We start from the raw sequence: 26,135 nt of genomic DNA on the forward strand, positions 1-26,135 counted from the left end.
ACACCCGGTACACGCCCGGGAGGGGGCGGCAGCGCGGCCGCGACCAGTCGACCGGGGGGAGACTCGGCGGAGGCGAGGAGGGGGGCACGACCCCGCCGGAATGGAGGGCGCGCCGGAGGCAGCGAGGGGCAAGGCCACGCGGAGAGGAAACCGGGGAGAAGACCTCGGGCACAGAGTCGGGCCGCCGGGAAAACAAGCGGGGTCCCACCGCCACACGCGAGGGCGGTCCCGCACCGCCCGCGACGCCAACCCGGCCTCCGGCCCCAGCCCCGGAGCCTCCCACGAGACCCGCCGCCCCGCCACCACAGGGTGGCCCTCCACGCGACAGAGGCGCGCCTGGCCTCCGAACGCCGGCATGCAACGCCACACACCTCGGGCCGACCGAGCCCCACGACCTGGGCCTCTCCAGCTCCAGGGTCCGCTCGCTCACCACCGCGCCCGCGGAACGCCCCCGGGGGGGCCACGGCGGCCGCGCCCCGGGCCAGCGCACACGCACGCGGGCCGCCCGCCGGCTCGGGACCGGGAGCGGGCAGAGGGCCACTCGCAGCAGGCGAGGGGGAAAGAGGGACGCGGGGCCCCCCAACCCCCGGCCGCGCGAACAGAGCCCCGCCGCCACCGCGCGCACGCACACGCGGCACCAGCGGCCCACACGGCGGACCCACATGCGCCAGGAGGCCCGGCCAGGCCCAGCGGGAACCCTCCCCCGACTCGAAGGGGGGAGGCGCGGGCCGCGGTAGGCACAAAGAGCAAGCGCTCGGCCCCCACCCGCGGGGGGCCGGCGGACCCCTGCCCTCCCAGACGGCGGGGAGGGGGGAACTCTCGCCTACACACACCACCGACGGTAGCGTAGCGCACAAGGCAGGGGGCGGCCAATGGGGGAATCCGGTACCCCACGCGAGGCACGCCCTTCACGGATCGCTAGAGAAACGTTCCTCACTGAGGGTGGGCCGCACCCAGCCCGGCTCCTCTCCCGACCGGCCGCCGAGACAGCGAGGGGGGATCTGCGGTATGGGCAAGCACGAGGCTTCTGGAGCGTTCGCGGCCGGGGACACCCCAAGGCGACCATCGCCTCGGGGGCCGGACCGGCCCCTGCTCGGCGTCCCGCCACAATCGCTCGCACGCCCGGGCAGCATCTCCCTTCCCCCAAGGGAGGCAGGGAAGAGCGCACGGGCGCCCGCTCGCCTAACACTCCCCGCGCCACTCGGCGCTGGGGACGACAACGCGACCCGCCCCCCACGGAGAGGGAACGGTCAACGCTGTCGAGCTTACCGCCTCGATCCCCCGAGCGAAGCAACAACTGTTCTTCCCCTTCAGGCACTCGCCTCAGAAACCCCCGCAGACGGGGCGAGACTGACAGCGAGGCGGCGGCCGGCCGCGGCAGCGGCACCGGGACCGGGAACAGCACACACCGGCTCAGCCTCAGGCACCTCAGGAAACGACCCGGAGCGCCCCAGGAGCACCGAAGCAGAGGCGCGCCGTCGCGCCGACGCGGCACGGCGGCAGCCCTCCCCGACGCGGGGAGGGCCACACGCACGGCCCTTGGCCGCCCAGAGCGGGCGGCGGGCGGGAAGCACCCGCTACGTCAGAGGACCCCGGGAGCGAGGTCGAGGCCGGGTTCCGCACCCCCGCCCTTCCCCGCACCGCGAACGGGCGGGGAGGGAAGGCGAGGGGCCCGCGGGCAGGACGAGAAGAGCTGGCCCATTCGCCATGAATGTCCGTCCCTCGCCTGGCGCGGCTTTGGTCCGGCCCAGGAGAGCGCAAAGTCACCACATCGATCAGCAGGGTGGGCGGGAGAGACCCGGGGAGCGGGGGGAGACCCGGCGAGGACCGCTTCAAGAGGAGCCTGCTACGGCCTCGCCGGCCCCACACCCCAGGGAGAGCGGCCGACGACACGGAACGGGGAACGCCTGACACGCGGCTCGGAGCCATGGAAGCGAGCGTCGTCGTCACACCGCCCTCGGCGCCCGCAGCGGGGAGCGCACGGGCGGTAAAGGACCACCCGCCACCTCCCCCACCGCCCTCCGGCGCCAGGAGACCGGCCGGCCGGAGGTGGCACCACCGCGAGGGCACTCCAGGCGCACCAAAGAGCCGTCGCACGCAGGCCCGAGGCAGACGGCTCCAGAGGGAACGGGTCCGGGCCACCCCATCAGCCCAGAGCCCCGCACGCACCCGGAGGCCCAAGCTCCCTCCCTCTGGCGGCACAGGCCAGAGGACACCGTGTCAGCACCTACCCGATGGCAGAAAACGGCCAACTCGGGCCAAGACAACCGCGACCGGGGCAATGGGGAACAGTTCACTCACCACTGCCGCCTTCCCCGAAGGGAGTCACGGTCGGCGGACCGCGAAATCGAGCCCATCACCGAGATCCAGAGCCCCTAGGGACAACTGGTCGACCCTCGTTGACGAAGGCACAGACGAGAGGCGGGGACCACCATCCCCAGCGAGCGGGATCGGGGGGCGGGCGGGGAACACGCTAAGGCGACCCACCACCGAAGGACGCCGGGCATAGCCATCAGGACAAGCCCCGGGCGGCGGCCCCCAAAGAGGGAACGCGGCGAGGCCGGGCCAGCACATTCGCGGCCAAAACCCACGGGAGAGAGGGAGAGGAAGCGGGAGAAAAAGAAAAAAAAAAAAAAGACAGAAGTCCCGGCGGCCGACCCAGACCGGGCCAAAGCGAAGCCCGTGCCACCGAAGGAGCCGCTCGGACCGCCACCCGAGGCGCCCGCGGCCCGGACCGAGCAGGGAGAGAAGACAACCGACACACACACACTAAGCCCGCCGGTCCAATATCCCGCCAACGGGCCACATCGGCCCAGCCCAGGGCGACCGAGACAGTTCCGCCGGCGCCGCCCAGCTCCTGGAACTCTGTCTCGGCCACCGCCGCCGAATATCACGCCTTGGCGACTTCCGATGAGAAGACGCTCCCATAAAAGCGGCCACCAGGTGGAGCTCGACAACCGTCAACCAAATCGGGCGAAAGGGACGAGGAACCTCGGTCGGCGTCAGCGGGATCCGCTCCTCCGCAGGGGTCGTAGAACCTCGGAGGGCGTCAGCGGGATCCGCTCCTCCGCAGGGGTCGTAGAAAGTCACCCGGACACGTCCCACCAGCCGGGTCGCCACGCCACAGCGGCGGGCGCGAGACGCAGGCAGATGGGCCCAGCACCCCTAGAGAACCCGGCGGGGGACACGGGCGGTGTGGGACTTCAAAACCGAAACCACCACGGTGAAGCCACTGTTAGGCAGGCAGATTGCTAGGCCGCGGTCGGATCCATCCAGAGAATGGAGGAAGGGACAGAAACACGTAAAAACCCGTCGAAATCGGTTGCTTGGGAATTTGATCTGCCGGTCTTTGGGCTTGGGGTTCCCGCCTGTTTCTGTACCCCCCCCCCCAAAAAAAATGGGAAGATGAACAGCCTCTGAGAATCCTTCCTCCTCTATGTCTGTGGTTCAGTGGCAGAGGGCCGGCCTAGCACATAGGAGGCACTGGGTTTGAGCCTTAGCGCGGCATACAAAAAGGAGGAACAAGTCGAAAGAAGGCGTGCTGCACGTCCACCTACAACTACTCCAAAAAAGAAAAAAAAAAAGAATACCGATCATAATAGGAAAAAGGGATTTTTCCTTGTGGAGTTCCATTTTGTCTGTCTGGCCACGTTATCTTTCTTTTTGTTTGTTCGTTTGTTCTGTTTTGTTTTAAGAGAGAGTGAGAGAGAACTTTGATATTTACTTTTTAGTTTTCGGTGGACGGACACAACATCTTCGTTACGTGGTGCTCAGGGCCGAACCCCGACCGCACGCATGCCAGGCGAGCGCGCTGCCGCTTGAGCCACATCCCCAGCCCCTTTTTTAACTTTTACTTATTTTTCTTTTATAAAGACAGAGGGCAGAGGCGGGGGGGGGGGCGAGAGAGAGAGAGAGAGAGAGAGAGAGAGAGAGAGAGAGAGAGAGGAGAGAGAGAATATTTTGAATATTTTTTAATGTTTATTTTTCAGTATTCAGTGAACACAACATCTTTGTTTTATTTTATGTGGTGCTGAGGCTCGAACAGACACTTCTCAGAAGTGATATACAATCTATCTACAAAACGGCAAAAAGAGAAAGAATTTTTTTTTCCCTGTTTGGTCACAGTTAATAAGGTAGAATATAATAAAGTCAGTCAATAAGGATAATGGATCAAATTAAGATTTTTCTAATAAATGCAAAGGCATCTCCAGGAAGTTAGCTTGTATAATCTTTTCAAACAAGTTTATTTCACATAATGGTGGATAATTGGAAGAGTGACTTGACTCATTGGGTAATACTAGACTTGTGTATGTACCTGTAAACTGGTTATCAGGTTCCCTTTACTTAGCATTCTAAGTGTTCTTCATTTTTACTCATTCACATGAATCTTACTGCTTTCACTCTTGCCTTCCTCTGTTGTCTGTGGGTTCTATTCTTCAAAATATGAGACAAAAATTAAGAAACAAATCGGCAGTAGGCTGCTAGTGTCATCCAATAAGAACTGAAAAGTCACTCAACTTAAAGAAATCCCGTCTCCATCAAAATCCAGTCTTTAAAAAGGTCTTAAAAAACACTTCAGGCAAATGAGCCTATCACTCAGCCTCTCAGAACAAAGATGCCTCCTTCACAGAATAAACAGTGTATCAACTATCCCTGCTGCAGCGACTTTCACAGTCTGATGGAAGTTTGTAACCAGATTTCTGAAGATCCCCAGAGGTAAGGTGGGTGCTCCTGGGGACAAAGGAATCTGGGGTGGAGGGGAGTTTCAGAGCAGAAGCACAGAAGGACCTTGGCCAAATTCATGATGACTTAGTAATCACCACCCCTAAGTTTCCAAAATTCACCTTGTAAAAATATTACTGTTTAAGCAATGTTTGAATAGTTGTTTAAACGTTTAAACAATGTTTTCCAGCGGACCTGTCTCTCAGAAGGTGTAGCTCTAGCTCCTCAGGCTCAATGGGGATCAGGGAACATAGAGTGTTAGCATGCCTTTACCCACAGTGGTGCTGGTCCAGAAGGTATGGGCACAGTGACAAAGCTCAAGTATGGAATAATGAATGGCAAAATGTCACAGAGAACAAAGTTGGCTTGGATTTTACCTTACCTTCTCAATCGTGTCCAGAAAGAGCTCTTGGGCACAAGTTCAGCTGCCCTACAGCAGGAGTCTCATCTTGGAGCCCAACACAAATGCTGTGTCCATGGTGAACGCAGAATGCTTGCAGCTGCTCAGAAGGCGCCATCACTACCCTCCAGACGCCATGCTGATCAGCACAGGCACTGACCCCAGGTGACGCCACCGAACTGTAATGCTGCCCCAGGGCATGAGTGTGCACACCCAGCACGCCTGCTGGGAGATGGGTGGGGTAATCCTGGGACCTCTGGGGCAGGGTGTGGTGGCATCTGTTTGGCCAAGGGCAATTGAGGCTGGGAGAAGGCTTTTGTGAAATACCAGCACAGTCTGGATAAAACCTAATTGATCTCAGGGTGCTCAAAAGTTGGATGGTGGCCCAGAAGCCTCCACTATCCTTTTTCCTGTGTCTTTTGATCCCAAGATCTTGGTAAAATAGAGGAAACCCGAAGGAGTGTACCAGATTCGCTTCCCAGGCTTTTTGGCAGGAGCTCACGGTATGAGGAATATTTCATTTTTAAATGGATATATAATAATGGAATCGCTTTGTTTCACTTCCTACCCTGCAGATGTTACAGTTCAAGTACTCCAATATGGCGGGAAGGCAGGTAACCACTACAATGTTACAGGATGACAAGACAAGGAGATTAATCATCAGGTCCCTATTTACCATGACAACTCCCGCCAAAGGACTTATTGCCATGGCAACTCCCACCTCAGTTTTGTCATTCTAATATAACCAATGAGGATAAAGCAGACAGAATTCAATTTTGGCTTTGTAAAGTAATTATGAGGTGATAAACCCAACCTGATCTTTTATTAAATTGGGAGCCATCTTGCCACAAAGCCATGAAAAGCTAATTTCGGCTTTACTATAAATTACTGTAAATTCTGAACCTGCTTGGAATGCCTGCCCGTGCCTTGAACTCACCCATGCCTGGCTCTCTGACCAGATAGCAACCCTGTCTGAAACTTTAGTGACACCTCATAAATATTGGCCTTCCCTGGCCAGACAATGACCCTCTCTGAGGCTCTAATGGTCCTCATAAATTCTGATGTTGGGGCCAGCAAAAAATGTAAACTGCTTGTCAGAGTTCTGTTATCTGTAACTCCCCCTTTTGTGTAACTTTCTGGGCTATAAAGCTGGGCTGTAGGAAAGCTGGGGCTGCTGTCTTGTTCCCACCGTTTTGGGAGGAAAAGGCAGTCCGGCCGGTCGAAATAATAAGCTTGCTTTAATTTGATTTTAATTGGAGTCAGTGGTCTTTTCTTGTGTCCTGGTCTAACAGAGGGAATAGTGGATGCTCTTCATAACCAATGGGAACAAATGGGGTAAGTTCTTCAATCAGGTCTGTGTAGGGGAGTGATTTCTTCATACTCAACATGTAAGACTAATTTTACAGAAATGTGAGCCTTGAGCTTCTCTCTTGCTTGGCCCACTTTACTTTACCATCACAGAGTGCTACTTTCACTGTCACCTTCAATAACCAAGGACCTGAACCCCAACTTCACAACCCATGCTTGACATCTTTTTTTTTTAAGAGAGAGTGAGAGAGAGAGGGGGACAGAGAGAGAGAGAGAGAATTTTAATATTTATTTATTTTTTCTTAGTTCTTGGCGGACACAACATCTTTGTTTGTATGTGGTGCTGAGGATCGAACCCGGGCCACACGCATGCCAGGCGAGCGCGCTACCGCTTGAGCCACATCCCCAGCCCTGCTTGACATCTTTTGTCAGAATACACCAAAGTTAAAAAGGGGGGCTGGGAAGAAGCCATGCACAGAACTGAGAAGGGATAATACTAGATGGAACACAACATAGAAAATGTTAGTGTAAAAAAAGAAAAAAAATTACCAAAGATTAATTGTAATTCTTTGGGAATGACATTCTTTTCCAATGATGGTACTTTTATGTAGAATTTCAGATACTACAAAATGCCAGAGGCAGGTAAGAAAAAAATGCCACTAGTGAACTAGGCAGGGAGATGGGTCATCACATTCCTATGGCTCATTGCCATGACAACTCCCAACACTAAAGACTTATCACCATGGCAACTCCTGCCTCAGGTTTGGCATTCTAAAACAACCAAGGGGTTTGAACTGGAGAGTATTCTAATTAAGTTTTCTGAAGTTACCAATGGGGAAAAATTCGGATGCTATTTTAATCAAGATAACCAATGGGAGCAAATGGACTAAGGTTTTAAATGAGGTCTGTATAGGGAAGTGAATGGTTTTCAGCTAAGTATATAAGAAGTTGTTTTCTAGACTTTCTAGATTTGTGGACTTAGAGAATCTCTCTCAACCCACTCCACTCCACCTCCTTCACCTTCAACTTCACAATAATTCTATCCTTTGCCCGTTACTTCTGTGTATCTTGCTCAGGACTTGAACCCAAACAGGTACCCCAATAGTAACCCCAACAATAACAGTACCTGACCACTGCAGTGGTGAAATGCCTTGTGTTGTAACTGTAGGCAATGATGTTAAGGCAAGGACAGAAATTTAAAGGCAAAACGCATGAGAATTACAAGAGCTAACTAAAGGCTGAACCTTGACCACCATGGCTAAAAACATGAGTGGAATTCATCTGAGGGTGCCCAAATGATTGTTGGGCAGATCCTTGTAGAATCAATTTCTGTATAAAGCTATGTGGTCTCTGTGCAAACTGTGATTATGGTGCCATATTTTGTAATACAATAACAGATAACTATTGCTCCCTCTCTGTTTATATTCAGTTATAGCCAGTCTGAAATACAAATCAGGGGTGAGGTGTATGAGTTACGGACATGAGGACCACCTGTTCTCATTTCTCAGATACATGGCTAACTTCACAGACTGCAGGTGTAGGAAAGAAAGGCATGTAGTTGAGGCATTTAAAAATACCTTTATTTTTGCATCATTAAAATTTCCAGTAACAGGCAAATGCACTGTTGCCAGCTCTTGTACTGAGCCTTGCTTTCCATCCCTCACACCTGCTGCTTTCCACCCCTCACACCATACAGGGGCAATTGGGCTTCACACTGGCAACAGATAGGTAGATAGCACACAAGCTCTTTTAACCTCTGGTGTTGCATATTCTGGGAAGGGACATAAGAACATTAACGCTGAGCAAAAATCAGTAGAAAGCCAAAGGAAACTAAGTAGAAAGTAGTAATGACCAGCTGGGTGTGCTATGTTGTCTCCTCAAATCCCTGGCATTTATCTGCTTTCATCACATTTTTCCTTTTCCTTGTTTACCTTCACAGAAACAGGTAAAGTCCTCCCCAGCCCTGCCTGTCTCAGCCTGTGGGTGCACCAGCTTCTGGCTTTCACTGTTTCTTTTTTTCCACCAGAGGGCAGTGGTTCTACATTTTTTAGTTTTCTTTCCAAAGTGGTTCTACATTTTCCAGTTTTCTGTCCCCTGTAGTTACTAAATGAGGTTAATCATCTCTGGCTTTCTAAAACTTTTTTAAAATTTTATTTTTTTTTGTGTGTGTGTGTGTGTGTGTGTGTGCGTGTGTGTGCGCGCGCAAGCTGTGGCTGTCAGTGCTGTTTTTTGAGAAAAACCAACTTCCTAAAATAAAACTATTTACTGCTGTTAAGGTTGGAAATAAAACTGAAGTTAAGAACATTATAATTGATAGCTATAAAATGAATTTTGAGTGAAGTCAGTCATAGTTTAGATCTTATAACATGGAACACCACAACAGAAAACCTACTTTTTTTACCAACTTCTAGTTAGTTGTGGACCCTTATTAACTAACTTACGAATTCAGAAATGGAATTTTAAAAAGGCTTTCATGAAAGTTTAGAAAAATGAATATTTTTTTCAAATTATTTATACATGAAAGTAGAAAGCATTTTGGCACATCACACATAAATGGAATATAATTTCTCATTCTTCAGGTTGCACATGATTTAGAATTGCACAGGTTTTGTAATAATATATGACATAAGCCAATAATGACTTAATCATTTGACTATGCTTAATGTTTTAATCATTTGACTATGTTTCCTATCCTCATACCTCATATCAGAAAGTAATAATGAAGAAGATAATGTAATAATACTTTCAAAAAGCCATGGGATGTATCTGTCAGGATAGAATTTTGTCCTGCTAAACCAGCATTCAAAAGTAGAGAGAAGGTGAAAATTTTTACATATAAGACTGAATATTTATATTTTTAAGCAGGTTATTGAAAAATTTATGTTGATAAATTGATAAAATATACTGAAATTAGAAGATAATAGGATGTTAGAAATGTTAGTCTTCATTTACTTTCTGTAGTTAGGAAAGGCTTACTAAATGTATGTATATTAAAGGTAAAGATAGCAAATTAAGGTAACTGTTTGGTGCTCTTGTGAATGGCTGCAGAATATGGTGTAGAGTCCATAGTGGGTACAGGAAAGTATGGGTAGTGATTTTACCTTAAGGTGAGAAATATCAGATAATTTTTGTATGCCAATGGAAATTATCTGATGGAGAGTGAGGTTGGGAAAATGCTCAAGAGAGTGTGAATCCATGAGAGGAGCAAACCCCTATTGAAGGGGATGTGGGTGAGGTACTAGGCCATTCCCAGATGAGGACCAGAGACTGACAGCTATGAAGGGTAAAATCTCATAAATGTATGTGGTTATGCTTTGAGGCACTTAATAAAGTCAGGGACAGCATTCACTCTAACAGGTCAGAAAACAAAAAAACAGGTTATGGATGCATATTTTTTTGATAGGTTACTTATGAGAAATCAATGGCTTTTTTGTGGACTTGAACTATCTCTGAATACTGCCAAGAGCTTTTGAGTTCCAGGTGAAATGGACCACTAGAAGAGAAGTTCAAGTGTTAATAACCATCCCGAGTCTGTAGCAAACCAGGAAACTCACTGTTTCTGGGAAACGGTGAGTGCAGGTGCAGAGTTACAGTGTGTGGAGATGGATTTTTCCAGTAAAGTTTAGAGTTTCTGATGCAGTTGTGCAAAAGTCAGCTAAAGAAGTTCAGAAACAAGAATGTTAAAGGTGTTTGCAAGGGGGTTATAGGTGTCCATGTTTTCTGAGTTTTATAAGGGATGGAATGACAAGTACACAAATATCATACAGTTAGTGAGCACCTGTGAAACGGATGAATTGTTAGAGTGAACAAAAAACAGGAAGTAAGTAGGTGTAGGCCTAGTCTTCTTGTTCTCACCTAGACCACTCAGCCAATCCCAGACATTGGGCCTCTCCTCCCATTCAGAGAGCTCAGGTGATAGAATCCAGGAACATGGTAGAGTTTAATGTTTTTATGAGGTAAATTTTGACCCTTAAAGAACTAGAACAGTTGAATAAATGTGTATCACCAAATAAAGTCAAGCTCCATGCCTCTCCCTGAGGTTTTCCTTTGGGTTGTGCCCTCCTTGCTCCTGATGTTCTTTGATCTCTGCTGTAAATGGTTGATGTGCAGGCTGTTGTAAAGGCTGTGCTTTCCAGGTAAACTGGACTAACTTGTAGGGTATTGGAAGTCTAGACTTAAGAATGAAACCTGAGATGGATTGACAAATTTTAGTGAGTGACCATGAGAATAAGGGGCTGGGGAAAGTATGAGATAAGTATGGAGGAAAATGTCAGTGTCAGTGGGAGGATTAAGGTACTGGGTAAGTGTTAGAGTGAGTTTGGTAATCAGTGGGAAGTGGAGATCAGGGGCTATAGGCAAATGGGGTGGGGGCGGGAGCAGTTGGAGCCTTGGAAGGAACAGCACTGAGTAGAAACACAAGAACGGCCTGATCTCCTGGGATTAAGGCAGCTGGGACTAGGGCAGAGACAGGGCAGATTGGTTGGCTCATGCCCGCTCATGGCTTTGGTGAGAGCTTTATCTGGGTAGACTACATGCTCTGAATGCCTCCTGGAACTGACTCTGTGAGCATATGATTCCATCCTCTGGCAGCTTGGAATGTCACCAAAAAGGTATTTGTCCAAGGGCACCCCAGGTTCATTTATGGAGCTGGGAGATTAATTGATGGAGTTAGAGTAGTGAGATTCAGCACTAGATGCCAAACAAGAAAGTAATTTGCCCACATGTGTTCAAATTAGTGAAGACTGTGCTGTATGCTCCCCCCAAACAAACAAACAGTCAAGCACAACTAACATCTGGGCATGTAGCCTTGAGGCCGTTGCAGATGGGTTTCTCTGCAGGGCTGTGCAGATGTGCTCTGTGACTCACAGCAGAGGGTGAGTAAAGGATGTGCTTCAGCCCAGGCATAGCCCCTCTTCCCAGTGGCCTCAGCTCCTGTAAAATGCCGCTGGTGCTTTTCCAAGTGCTGGTTTCCAAAGCCCAGAAAGTCCTTTTGGTTGCTTCTCTTCTGACCATGTTCAGGAGGATAAGTCATAGAATTCTTTTGTCTGACCTAATGTTATTCTGATGCAAAACAGTCCTGAGAGTGGGTAAGTAAAAGATGGAAAGTGTTAATGTTGGTTCAACCAATAGAATACAGCCTGTTAACTCAATTGCCTGTCCTGTGACTTACCCAGAACCCCATTGTGCATAACGAAAGCCTCAGCAACCAAGATTATTATGAGAACTTCATCTTTTCTTTCACCTTGTAAGGAGTCATGAGAAGGGCTGCCTCACAGTGTTGGACCACGTCATGAGCACTGGCTGGCACTAGGTGGATGGTTTTGTTCGAGGCCTGCATCACTGCTGAATGCAGCTGGAGTGATGGAGGTCTCTAGTATCTTCTCTTAGAGACTGCAGGTAGCTGAAGCCATGATGCTACGGGTGGTGTGTGGCAGGCCAGGAACTCTTTTTGTGCAAACTGAACAGCCCTAGAAGGGTGGGCCCTTAGAAAGACTTGGTTCCATTTGAGTTGGCAATGTGACTTTTAACTGTGATGACAAGAGTTTAATATTCTGGAAGCTGGGGTAGGAGACATAAATCCCATGTAAAAGATGTGGAGGCAAATACTTTACGTACCTGCCTGCAGGACTTCTCCGTCTTCAATGCATACTTTGAATAAAAACAGCAGAAGTCTTATGACTCAGATTCTGTGGATAACTAGATGGGAAAAGAAAGTAACTAGGTTATTTAAGGCCAAAGAATATGTGAGAGGTGGAGCTCAGGATGAACCTCAGTGTTCAAATGGTACCTTTCTGATCATTTTTATGTATTCCTGGGATGGAGTTCATCTCCACTTGTCCATGAGGGTGAACATGTGGAAGAAGACACTTTACCCAGCCTCTGAAATTGTGGTGCCATGTTCAGTCAGGTGTCATGGGAGACTGCTCGATTCTGGGAAGTTTCTTTTATACCTCTGTGAAGTTCAGTGATTGTGAGCTGGACTTCCCACATTATAGGTCTTTTATGTGTGTGCATAATTTTCAAATACTGGCATAGATGTGGGAGTCTTTTGTGGACTACTAAGTTTCATATCTGGTTAATGTGAAATTATATCTCATGAGGGCTCACTCTTTACTGAAATCAGAGCTGAACAAAGCTTAGCTAGATCTAATGGTTAGAGTATTCATTTCCAAATGACAGTCTCTAGTATCCAGTCATCATTCATGCAATAAGTCCCAGCTGTGTACTAGGCTCTGCAGATAAAATGATCAATATTATGGCCTGACTCTTGAGGGCTTGCGGTTTTGTTAGTGTGATATAGCAGCTTCACAGCAGTTCATCTCATGTACCCCTTTTTTTTTAAAAAAATAATATCTTTATTGAGATGTACTCTACCCACAATGAAATTGATTTGTGAAGTACCCAGTTCTGGTTCTAGGCATTAGCACAACCACACTGTTGTGCACCTATCACCACAGTCTATCAGAAACTTTTTTCTACCCCAAAAGACAGTCTTTTACTCAATTGTAGCCATTCTCATTCTTACTTCTTCTGTAGCTCCAGGAACCATGAATCTTTCTGTGTCATTAATTTTTTTTTCACTCTGAACATTTAGTACAGAAGAGTTTACACTGCGTGGCATTTTAACACCATTTGTGGCCTTAACTCAGCTCTTTTTCTTTCCTCTTATCTTTTGCTGACCATCATCATAGACTTTACTGAGTCATTTTATTTGTACTTTTATGGCCTGTGTTCTGTGGAATAAAGGCACACCTTCCTTCAACAAGTACTTATTAGAAGCCTCATTTGTGTCACATTCCAGTGGTCCCTGTTACTAACTTTACAGTCTGATAAAGGTAAAATGACAAAATTGAGCAAAGCATAAACACATAAACATAATCAAATGATCAGAGAAAACTTGTCCAAAGATAAAACATTTAAACCAAAATTTGAAGAAAGACCCAGTCTCTCTCTCTCTCTCTCTCTCTCTCTCTCTCTCTCTCTCTCTCTCTCTCACACACACACACACACACACACACACACACACACACACACACAATGGGGCTAGACACTGGGCACAGCATTTGCAGAGGAGCTAAGGTGGGCAGGAGTCAGATGAGTTCCAAGGCCTGAAAGAAAGCCACATTGGCTCAGTACTGTGAGGACGGTGACTGTAATTGAGAGAAGCAGGCCCAGGTCACCTGGGGCTTTGTCTTTAGACACAGGTTTGGATTTTTCCAGATGCAGTAGAAGGTTCTCAACCAGAAGAAATGAAGCAGAGTAGACACATGGAAAATCGCTGTCAAGGCCCATTTACCTGCCTATTGCCTGCACATCACCTGCCACTTGCCCTCATTGATGGATCAACACATGCTAGTCTGGAGACTGCTTGCAGACTGCAGGTGGATCATGGATCACTGCCCTCTGATGTCTGTAAGTATATTGTCACAGTACTCATAGATCTGTTTACACATGACCACAGCTATCTTGGGATACCCACTGGAGACTGCACGTTTGCTGCCAACACTGCCACCATCTTGAGGCATGGCACCTGAGTCTGGAGACACTGGCCAGGGCCTGGAGATAGATTGGCAGGGTACTTGTGGCTCTGGTTGCACCTGTGGTCTTTGTGCTGGGTGTGTTAGTGGCCACCATCTTGATACCTCTTTGCAGGGTCACTCCTTAGAGTAAGTGCATGTCTTGTGGTCTTTATGCAAAATGAAATGGCATTGACACCTTGGTACTGCAGTAAAGGCTGGGGAAGCTGAAACACAGTTTCTTCAGATTGCAGCTAGGTTTATGTGGGCCAGTCTGAGTCTGGCAAGCTGTGAAATGTCAGAGACTAGGGGCAGTTCCTCAGGGGAGCTCAGGTTGGAGAAACTGGAGAAACCCAGACTCTGTCCAGCTCACTGAGTCTTGAACTGCATGGGGAGAGATAGGACCAGCTACAATGGGTGGGAAGACTGGAAGAGGATGAGAGAGAGCATTTTGCTATCAGCTCATGCACCCAACTGGTCTGGCACCCAACTGGTCTGGTGTAAGGCCAAGCCCCAGGTTCATGATTCTCTAAAAGGAAGTTTGGCATGGATGGGGCAGGGAATCTATTTTTGACAGTGTTAACATTTAGGTTTTTTTTCTTTTAAACATTTATTTTATTTTATTTTTATGTGGTGGTGAGGCTCAAACCCAGTGCCTCGTACATAATTGGTGAACATTCTACCTCTAGGCATAACCACAGCCCTCATTTAGTTTTATATATGGAAACATAACACCTTGAATGTTAAAATAAAATTATCAATGCCAGGCTTTGTTCTAGGCAAAACAGCAAGGAACCTGTACTCCTATACTTGTGAGGGCTACTATTCCTGAAGTCTGACCCAAGAATTCAAGCATTAAAGAGACCTGGAGTACTGACCCTTTCTATGCATCTGATCTAAGGTTATCATCCATGAACGTTTTACCTTCTCAATTATTCTAAAACACCCCTCGCCATGTCATTTACCTGCTCCAACCCTTTTCTACCTGTGAGATAAAGACCTCCTTAAGAAGCCCTCCCTTTCTTGCTTCTCCACTTGCATCTCCCCACCCCTTATTGAGGTTTCAAGAATTCTTGTCTCATCCCTACTTGTACTTATGGGTACTTTCCATTGTTAGACGTGCTAACTCCTTATTAGACACCAGGTGGCGCCAGAACTATACTTTTGACTTTTTTCCAGCGTCCACCAGAGTATCTCCCTACTTATTGACTGACTTGGTTACGAATAATTTTAGAAAGCCCTTCAGTACTTGTTTTACAAGCAGCTTTTTAATTTTTTTCATACAAATCTTCATTAATTGTATGTATGAAATTAATCATCCAGCTGTGAAAGGGAGTTACACTCACCATCCAGTGTGTGTGTGTGTGTGTGTGTGTGTGTGTGTGTGTGTGAACGTACATATTTATATACATTTATGTATATTTATTTTTCAAAATTTTATTCAGAAGTAGGGTAAGGGTTTCAATTCAGTCATGGCTTCTTCCTACTCCTGTTGTGCCTGGGATGTTTCAGGAGTCCTTACTAATACTGCAGGCATTTCTTTGTCTTTTTTATTATAAGCCAATAAATAGAATAAATATATCTCAGAGATGTCAAGTGTTATTTAACTTGTGGTTGTCCATTGGGTATCTGTAGGCATCAGTGAATAATCAGTGCTTTTTGGCAAAAGCAGCTTTTAAGTCTCTTGGTATGACGAGGATTTGTGGCCATTTAGCAGAACTGTCCCTATGGATATGATTATCAATAGAATATGTATTATATAACATGATGGCATGACTTGGTAACAGGAATAAAAGTGGTTTAACCTGATTTATGTATTTAAAATATATATTTTATAGGTATTTAATATACATATGATTGTAAACATATTTTGAATATATGTATCTCTCTGTCTCTCTCACACACACATATATGTTTATAATATTGTCTTTAAGATAAGCTGGTTTTGGGGATGGATTGAGGTGAGTGTAATGATGAAAAGACCAAGGATAATTGATGAATTTTTGACATGAGCACTCTAGGCTACTTGCTGATACCCAATCCTGTATGGGGCACAAAGACCACATGAGACAGGGAAAAGAGTGCTAACTTGAGGAAGGCTTTTGCATTGATGCTTGTGATTTCTGTTAGATATCCACATGAACATGTCTGAAGGTGAGAGGAGAGGACTGGGAAGAAAATGGATATTTGGGAGGCAGGGGAATGTGGAAAATACTGCCATAAGACTTAGCATAATCCTGAATGTGGGTGAAGATACAGAAGTAAAAGGAACATTTCTCTAAGCTGGGGACACACCTATATTTAGCAATGGAAAAGAAGTCTATGAAGGAGACAGAGAGTGAGGGCATCCAGTTAAGCAGATAGAAAACCAGGAAAATGGGCTGGGGATGTGGCTCAAGCGTTAGCGCACTCGCCTGGCATGCATTTGGCCCAGGTTCAATCCTCAGCACCACATACAAAGATGTTGTGTCTGCTGAAAATTAAAAAATAAATATTAAAAAATTCTCTCTCTCTCTCTCTCTTTAAAAAAAAACCAGGGAAATATAATGATTTGGATTTCTGGAAGAGATGATTTTTAAAAATAAAGGTAGAACATCTTGTTCTGAAAACCACTAAAATGTGAACTACAGGTGACAAAGGAGGGACCTTGAGATGTGGTGCCCTAGTGGTTTCTGATGATCTCAGTGGAACCCCTGTCCTCATGTGGTGAGAACTGAAACCAATTGGATGATTTATGGAAAAATTAAGGTCAGCATAGTGAAAGCAGTAGCTGGAGATTGTTTTTCTGATTGTGTACAATGAGATAAAGGGGACTCAGCCAGGTGTTAACATTTATGGTCTCTGAGATGTGGGGAGAAGTTCATTCCAGCAAGTGCTTGTTTGTAGCTGCAGAAATCTTTTTTCTATTACTGTGTTTGCCACCTACACCCTAGTATTGATTTTTTTTAAAGTAATATGGAAGCCCAATAGTAATTTCTTGAGAGTAGGAAGGGTGCTAGGGCCAGACAAGGAATGAAAGCAGAAGATAGATGATTAGATATGATCACTGTGTACCATGCATTTGGAAGTATTATGCTCGATTTCCATTAACATGTGCAATAAATATTTGTTAATTAAAAACAAATTAAAATAATTATTCTATTTGATTACTAAAAGGTAGGCACTCAACATCAAGGGAGAGAATATCCTATAGTTTGTTTCCTGCTTGCAAAAATGGTCATTGTCAGTTACCTGTAAAAATAATTGATTAAATAATTTTGGAAGGAATAGTATGGATTTGAAATGCCTTGTTGCTACAGCATAATGAGGTTACCTGATGGTCACTGTAATATTTGAAGTGCTACAGTCCAACCATTGTCAAGGTAGTAGTTTGTTCCAGGTTCATCGCTTGAGAATGTAATACTTTCCCCTTATTCCTTCACTATTTATTGCATTTAAGTTACTGAATCTGCCCACTCCTAAAAAGACAAGAATACTAAGCTCCACATGAAGGAGGGGATGCTATAATGCTGTATTGTTTTGAACTCTTCTATATGAAAGATTTGTCTGTTCTCATCACTTTTTATCAATGAAGTCAATTATTTTTTATCACTAAATACATATGAGTTTGTTGCTTTCACTTATATTTTACTGTTAAAGGTTTTTATTTTATTGCTCATATTTTTTCAGCTTTCACTCTTTCAGGATCTTTTACTTTAGTTCTTATGTCATTTGTCAGGCATCCACATGTGGGACACCTTGGGGAGACTCTCCTCCTACTCTTTCTTCTCTTTCTCCTTCTATGTTCAGGCTCATTTTAAAATTTATCTTACCAGATCACAGACTTAGCACCTTCTCCAATGAAATATGCACCTTTTTGCTGGTATTTTTAGGGCAACTTGTGTAATTTGTCAGGCCCAATGCAAAATGAAAACTTAGATTCCCTGTCTGAAAGCAGGTGACCTGTGCCATTGACATCATGCCACAGAAACCTATTTCTTTCTTCTGTGATCTCTTCACATGTCATAGCACACTTTATCTGTATTTTAATTGTCCTTATTACAGCATTTTAAATTATTAGCAAGACTTCTAACATTTATCGTTAAGTATGCCATATCAATTCTAAATGCAAACTTACAAGTAAGTCATATTGTACAGCTTGCACATCCATGTGGTGTTCATTAATGCCAAAGCAGTGAATGTGTTACACAGAACCAGTGCAATAGTTTTTACTACACTTTGATAACTTGTGGACAGTTTCTCCAACTGATTTGTAAATGAGTTTGAAAGAACTGGAAGAAAAGTGACTGTGGATCACCCTGCTTTCCCTTTCCCTTCACATCCTCAGCTGGAGAGGTGGGCTAACACAGAGAAGTATCTTGAGTGACAAAGCTGTCTTCTTTCTGTATTTTAATCTACTTCTGGTTGGACATTAATGTGTGGCCTCCCTGGGTTTCATCACCCTCCCTTTTTTTTTACTTATTTGTGGTTAGAACATGGTCATGTTTTATCGTACTCTCTCATAGCTCCCACATTTCCTTGACCCACTGGACTTCTGTGATTATGGGAATGAAAACTCAATGTGCATGAGGTGGTCAAATGCAGTACACCTGCAGGTTACATTTATGTGCTGTGTTCATACCAGTAGTCCTTTGCCTTCTTGAAATTTATTTATGAAAAATAAGTAGTAAGATAAAATCAATAAAAATTATGATAGCAACAGCAGAATATTTATTCAAGGACAGGTCCACTTTGAGCAGGAATCCTGACTGTGTAGGAAGAGCATCATAGGGCTAGTCCACCTTGCCCTGCCTTCTGCCTCCTCCTCTCTCCATCATCCTTCTCTCCCTTCATCCCTTCCTTCCTTCCTTCCTCCCTTGCACACTAGTAAGAATACTAAGTAGGATATATGTACTCTGAAAACATAAGTGAACATTATACTATTGTAAAGTGTAAGTACAGAATTATTCTGCAAATATCTAGAAGTTGTTTATCTTTTTTTTTTTTTTAAAAAAGAGCATCTTTGTTTGTATGTGGTACTGAGGATCGAACCCGGGCCACACGCATGCCAGGCGAGCATGCTACCACTTGAGCCACATCCCCAGCCCTAGAAGTTGTTTATCTTATACAATTGAAATTTTATACCCATTGAAGATTCAGCACCCTATTTTACCCTAGCCACATTTCTTTGCAAACAACATTCTATTCTCTGTTTACATTTTTTTGACACTAGGATTGAACCCAGAGCATTTAATCACTGAGCCACATCCCCAGATTAATTTTTTTTTTTTCATTTAGAGACAGGGTCTCACTCAGTTGCTTAGGGCCTGGCTAATTTGATGAGGCTGGTTTTTAACTTCTGATCCTCCCACTTGAGCTTCTCAAACCACTGGTATTCAAGATATGTCCCACTGTGCCCAGCTTGTTCATTGTTTTTTCCTCAAGTTTTTTATTGTAATAGAGACCTAGGGATTTTTTGTGTGTATTTTACACTTCATACTATTCTCAGGTGATGTGTAAGTAATTTATCTCATTCCAACAGGTAAATCTTTTCCCTGTTTATGCTTTACTGTGCTGTGCAGAAGCTTTTGGTTTAATGAAATTATACCTGTCTGTTTATGGATCTGTCCCCTGTCCTTTTACTGTCATAGCCAAAGGACCATTTCCTAAAGCAATGTTGTAAAGTGTTTCTTCTGTGTTTTCTTTTTATATTTTGCTCACAAACTTATGCTCTTCTTTCTTTTTTTTCTATTTCAGATTGAAAAATAGCAATTCAAATGCTTGTGTGGTATAGCATGATACTTTAATACATGTAACACTGTGTAGTGATCAGATCAGAGTAAAAATCATATTTGTCACCTTAGTAGGATGGAAAGAGATTGGTAAATGGGACCCCAGTATTTTATTCCAAGAATTTTACAGATTCATATCTCACTGTTACATTTTTTCCACTTTGAGTTGATGTTTTGATCTGGCGTAAGATAGGTTTTGGTTTTCTTTCTTCCACATGTTGACAGTGAGTGTCCTCGGCACCATCTGTTAAAGAGACTATCCTTATCCATTCTGTATAATTGGCCCTCTTATCAAAGATGAGTGTGAAGTGAATGTGTGGGCCTACCTTCTTCTCTTTTCTGTGCATTGGTCTGTATATTGCCTTCTATTTCAGTACAACAGTGTTTTAGTTCTTATAGTTTGTAATTTGTTTGATTGTATCTTTTTTGCATTTGTTACAATTAGCTATACATAACAGTATAATTGACACAGCATATTTAAATGAAGTATAACTTCACATTTTTCTTGTTGTACATGATATAGAATTGCACCAGTCATGTAATTGTATAAGCATGCAGGGTAGTAATATCTGATTCATTTCATTATCCTTCAAAACCTCATACCTCTTTCCCTCCCTTCACTTCCCTCTCTCTAATCCAAAGTGCATTTATTCTTCCCTAGTGCCTTCCATTGTGAATTAGCATCTGCACATGAGATAAAATATTCAGCCTTTGGAAGTTTGCTATTGGTTTATGTAGCTTAGCATGGTATTCTCAAGTTCCATCCATTTGCCGGCAAGTGGCATAACTTTATTCTTTTTAGGGTTGAGTAATATTCCATACACACACACACACACACACACACACACACACACACACATATATATATAACATTTTATTTATCCATTCATCTGTTGAAAGGTACCTAGGTTGTTTCCATACTTTAGCTATTGTGAATTGACCTAGTCTACATTGACGTGGCCGCCAGAAATGCATGAGTGTACCTTTTCTCCCACATCCTCATGAACACTATTATTGCTTGTATTCTTGATAATTGCCACTATGACTGTAGTGAAATTAAATATGGAAATAGCTTTGATTTGTATTTCTCTAATTGCTAAAGATGATGGTCTTTTTTTTAATATGTTTGTTGATCAATTGTATTTCTTCTTCTGTGAAGTGTCTGTTCAGTTCCTTAGTCCATTTATTGATGGGTTATGTGTCTCTCTCTCTCTCTCTCTCTCTCTCTCTCTCTCTCTCTCTCTCTCTCTCTCTCTTTTGGCATTAAGTTTGTTGAGTTCTTTACATATCTTGGAGATTACTGCTCTATTTGATGTGTGTGTTGTAAAGATTTATTTTCCCATTATGTAGTCTCTCTTTTCATGTTATAGATTGTTTCTTTTGTGGAGAATCAGCTTCTTAGTTTGAATCCATCCCATTTGGAGGAAACAACAAAGCAATGGAGTAATTAATTAATTAATTAATTAATAAGTTCCCTTGATTATCAGCATAAGGAAATAGGTTACACATTCCTCAAAATAAATTCAATAAAATCTTTTTTTTCCCAATGGAAATGATCCAGATGTTGGTATCAAGACCAGATTCAACCTGTCACACAGCAGCTGCCTTGTTCATTTCCAAGAAAGTAAAGAATTTCCTGCAAGAATAAGGTTAAGAACACTTGGAAGTCTTCCCAGATACTTGGCCACTCTTTGGATCATGTCAGAATATACCTTAGTGGTGACAACCGTGGCAGCACATTCAATCAAACATTAGACTCCTGATGGCTTTGAAGTAGGTAATGAGTTTCCTTCAGGAAATCTGTCCATATTTCCTAAATTTATGTAATCCTGCTACCAGTGCCTGTATGCAGATATCTGGGATCCAGGTCAAGAAACATTTGCATTATCTTGATCTAGAAGCCATATTGTTCTCTTTCAAAATTATTGATTCCCTGATCATGTGCTTAACTTACCTTGCACGAATGCTCACAGATAAAGCCTGTGATAATTTAGTGAGTGGATTGAAAATGAACCTGGAAAATATACTTGTGAAGAAAGTTTTAAATTGAGAACATCACCATTTGAGGTTTGGGAGGTAGGAGTTGCCAAAATTTTTTTAAGACAAAATATTTCCTGGGAAAAAGAAAACGCTCTTTCTCTAGAGTAAACTACTTTTATAACAAAAATTCTGTGAAAATAGAACAAAAGAACTTGTAGTTTTAGTTCCAGAGGCATTAGTTATTTATATATGAGCCAAACATTTCTCAGTATTTAAGAAATCATGAGTTATGCAATGAAATGATGTTAATTTCTGTGTCTTTCCTCAATGGTTATACACTGGTACAGAAGAACTGAAAAGCCAATAGATCATCTGAGAGAAATGTAAAAATTCAGAAATGTATTATGCATCAAGAATATATATTTTCTGTCATCAAGAGTGTAAAATATGGGCTGGGGATGTGGCTCAAGCGGTAGCGGGCTCACCTGGTATGCATGCGACCCGGGTTCGATCCTCAGCACCACATACCAACAAAGATGTTGTGTCCGCCGAGAACTGAAAAATGAATATAAAAAATTCGCTCTCTCACTCTCTCTTTAAAAAAAAAAAGAGTGCAAAATATCACAAGATAAGTGGGACTGTGGTTGTCTACATCAATATCACTATGTCAAACCATGCAAATCATACTTTTATCACATTTGTTTTACTAATATACATCTTTTTGCATTTGTAGGATAGTTTTAAGCTTAGAACATGTCTAAATTTAAAATAAAATCTATGTTTCAGTAAAGGGAGGAAATAAAGTCAGTCAGATTAATGAAACCAAAACATTTTTTAGAGATTCAGTGTCATTAACCTCAAGTAAGAACACACTGTTTTTGTAATTTGAAGTTATGATTATCAGGAACATTATTTATAGGCAGAAGTTTTTGCAGATATAAGTTTGAGTTTGTTAATTGTCAAAAGAGGATTTTGAACATTTTAAGTTCCAGATATTTATGTAAGATTAGATATTACTTGCTTTTTGGAGTACTATTTCTTTTGAGTCTTTATGATGAAGAAATTCTGTAAGAAAATCTAATTTTGTAAGAGAATATTATGTTCATTTATCATAAAAAGAATAATGCAAATGAAACTACAAAATGTGCTGTTTTTAAGTCCTTTGGGTATAGTGCAAGAAGAGGAATAGCTGGGTCAAATGGTGGTTCCGTTCCCAGATTTCCAAGGAATCTTTATACTGCCTTCCATATTGGCTGCACCAATTTGCAGTCCCACCAACAATGTATGAGTGTACTTTTTCCTCTATATCCTCACCAACACTTGTTGTTGTTTGATTTAAGATAATGAGTTATCACCTACAGGATAGAGAGATAGACATTAAAGCTCAGTACTCTTAATATAAGGCTGTTGAAATTTATTTGCTGGATGTTTAAGATTGTTTTAAAATTAAAGTTAAATTAAAAGGGCCAAGAAAACCAATATTTGGCTCTTGCCCTCTGAGTCAGAAGGGAGACATCCCTGATGCTTCCAAGGGAAGCCACATGGTCAAGCAAGGCCTGGACCCATCCTAGCGCAAATGGCACTAGCAGAACTGAGAAGCTGCTGTAAAGTTCCCCAGGAATGACTCCCATAAAAACTCAGCTGACTGTTAACAGTAGATAGAAACAAAAGTCAGTTTGACTGCTTCATCTTAAACACTTAGCAAAGACAGTTAAACCAAAACACAGTTATTCCTGGGCATTTTTAATAATCCTCATCATCATAATAATAATTAAATGTAACTTAAGGTATACACCTTGTGTTAATCCCCAAGAATAAGTAAGACTGGAGGCTACAAAAGAGATTCTTAGGCAGGAGTGCCTGATAACTATCAAAAGAAACTATCCAGAGGAACTGCCAGGGTAGTTTTTAGTTTAAGGCCTACAGATATCCTAACCCACACAGGTAGGCTTGGTGTTTGCTAGTATGATTATGCAGCCTTAAGTAACAGAATTAAAGGTTTCTCTATTAGACACAGAGGTCATACTAGTAAAAGGATTTTGCAAGATCAGATGACATTAAATCATTAAACTGTATCTTATGGGGAAGGACATCTGTAACCCTAAAACTTAAATGTTATGTTTATAGTCCTGATAACTGGGGAGGTCAAAGCCTGATGAGGGAACTTCTATATACTGACATGTTCCAGCTGCTGCAACATTTATTCAGTATTCATGTTTTTTGTTTCTCTCATAGAAGCATCCATCCTCAGATGACAACTTGTTTTTTCCCAACCAGACTTCAAGTGGAACTGACTTCTAAAAGGGAACTCACATCCCCCACATCGTCCAGCCCCCTCACATTTGACACCCTCTTTCAGCTCTGAAGCAGCTAGAATGAGCCATCACCCCTTCTCCTTGTTGGGTGCAGAGCAGGCTGAACTGTGTTGTCTGCAGGGCAGGCTGAACAGATGTTGGCTGCAAGATAGCCCACGCACTCAAACCCCCCTCTATCTGGTCCTTTATCACCTGTTTGTGTCAAGTCCCGCTCAAGGCTGAGCACTCAACCCCCCTTGGGTTAACAAGGCAGCTTGCAGACCCAGAGGCCCCATTATATTTGGACTATAAAAACTCCCTCCTGCCAGGCCCCCTCTCTCTTGCTCTCTCTCTCTTGCTCCCTCTTTCTTTCTATCTCTCTTGCTTTCCCTGTCTCTCTCCTGCAAGCATTCCCCCCCTCTCTCTTTTCTCTTTGTTGCACTGCTGCAATAAAGATCTTTTGGTTGCTCCGAGTGTTGTGATCACTTTCCTTTCACTCCTTACATAAATGAAGAGTTCCTAAAATTAGGGGGGAGATGAAGCCAGAAATAGACAGTGTAGATAGGTAAATTGAGTCAGGTTGGATCTGGGAGGCCAATTTTGAGTGAATCTGGAAAGTTGAGAGCCTGCCCAAATAGGTCCCCAACTGAGGGAACCATGATTGGTTCCCAAGTTTCCAGACAAAGGGGGAATGAAAAACCAGCCTCTACCTCAGAGCAAAGCCTGTCCAAGGAAGGGGCATGACCTTTGTCCTTGGAAAGATCCACAGAGCACTCGTAGGTATACACCCACACTTATGAGTTGTTTATCTACAAATAACAGAGAGATCCGCTGTGCCAGGTGTCCCTGACTCAGTCAGGCTAGGTGGGGACCCATAGCAACCCACTAGCAGCCACCAATCAGTGTGAGACAGGGAAATACCTGGGATGCCAGATGACCCTCCCAGTAGTTTATGGTGGTTGATAACATGTTGAGAAACCATGTAGTTCAGCATATACATCCCTGGTGGCCTAAACCAATCAGTTCAAATGAATCCCCCTCTTGTACCAGTCAATCACCCTTACCCAACCTGTTCCCGCCAGTGACTATGCTAATCATGTTTTAGAGTTGTTTTATGATTTTTCCGTGGTGTGCTATGATTTGCTAAGAGATGCTATGATGTATGTAAAGTCCCTGCCTTCTGCAAAGAGTGAATAAAACTGCTGCAAATCCTGGGCTCGGGGCCTCTCAGTGTCACCAGTTGATTCGTGTGCATGGAGAACCGAGCTAGCTTGCAATAAACACCTTTTTGCTGTTTACATCAAAAAAGAATGGGGAGATTAACATGAAGAGATGCTATATTTTGTCAAATGCTTTCTCAATATCTATTGAGATAATCTTATAATTTTTGTCTTTAATATATTGATGTGATATGATTTCCCTATGTTGAACAAACCTTGCATCCCTGGGATGAACCCTACTTGATTGTGGTGCACTATCTTTTAAAAATGTTTTTGGGTTTTCCCCTATATGTAATTTGATTCCTGTTCCTCATGGCTTTTTAAAATTCTCTCCTTATTCTGTATGTTGGGCATTTTATTTAATGTGCCTTGGTTTGGATATGTTGTGATTTTATACGTTTGGCATCCTGAAGGCTTCTTGAATTTGGATTTTCATTCTTCATGTTTCAAAAGTTTTCTGATATTATTTCATTGAAAATATTGTTCATTCCTTTGGTTTGGACCTCTATGCTTTCCTCTATCCCAATAACTCTTAGGTTTGGCCTTTTTATGCTATCCCATATTTTATGAATGTTCTGTTTATGGTTTCTTTTTTTTTAAAAGAGAGAGAGAGAGAGAGAGAGAGAGAGAGGTAATTTTTTAATATTTATTTTTTAGTTCTTGGTGGACACAACATCTTTGTTTGTATGTGGTGCTGAGGATTGAACTCGAGTCACACGCATGCCAGGCATGCACGCTGCTGCTTGAGCCACATCCCCAGCCCTGTTCATGGTTTCTTACCATTATCTCTGTGTTGTCTAAGTTATTTTCAGGATTATATATTTAATCTTCATTGTCTGGATGTCCTGTCTTCCAAGTGGTCTACTTTGTTGGTGATGCTTTCATTTGAGCTTTCAATTTGGTTTATTGCTTTTTTTAATTTC

General features: G+C 43.9%; 1 protein-coding gene and 2 long non-coding RNA genes across 3 annotated transcripts in view; 2 read left to right on the forward strand and 1 right to left on the reverse strand.

The window, feature by feature from the left end:
• The window catches only part of LOC144366553 (uncharacterized), a 16,325-nt gene extending 12,477 nt beyond the window's left edge, over positions 1–3,848 (reverse strand). The window contains exon 1 of the long non-coding RNA XR_013425607.1: positions 3,591–3,848. This is a non-coding gene — a long non-coding RNA (uncharacterized LOC144366553). The remainder of the gene's footprint in view (positions 1–3,590) is intronic.
• On the forward strand, positions 2,619–25,204 carry LOC120892442 (uncharacterized). Its single transcript, XM_078020772.1, has 3 exons — positions 2,619–3,223; positions 13,652–13,843; positions 23,934–25,204. Coding segments are annotated over exons 1-3 (507 nt in total). The 5' UTR covers positions 2,619–2,910; the 3' UTR covers positions 23,936–25,204.
• Positions 3,910–6,375, forward strand: LOC144366554 (uncharacterized). The gene is made up of 2 exons (XR_013425608.1): positions 3,910–5,287; positions 5,698–6,375. It is a non-coding gene; the product is annotated as an uncharacterized LOC144366554 (long non-coding RNA).
• Positions 25,205–26,135: the final 931 nt, after the last annotated feature.

Source organism: Ictidomys tridecemlineatus, chromosome 9 (genome assembly GCF_052094955.1).
Source record: "Ictidomys tridecemlineatus isolate mIctTri1 chromosome 9, mIctTri1.hap1, whole genome shotgun sequence".
In the NCBI taxonomy this organism is placed as follows: domain Eukaryota; kingdom Metazoa; phylum Chordata; class Mammalia; order Rodentia; family Sciuridae; genus Ictidomys; species Ictidomys tridecemlineatus.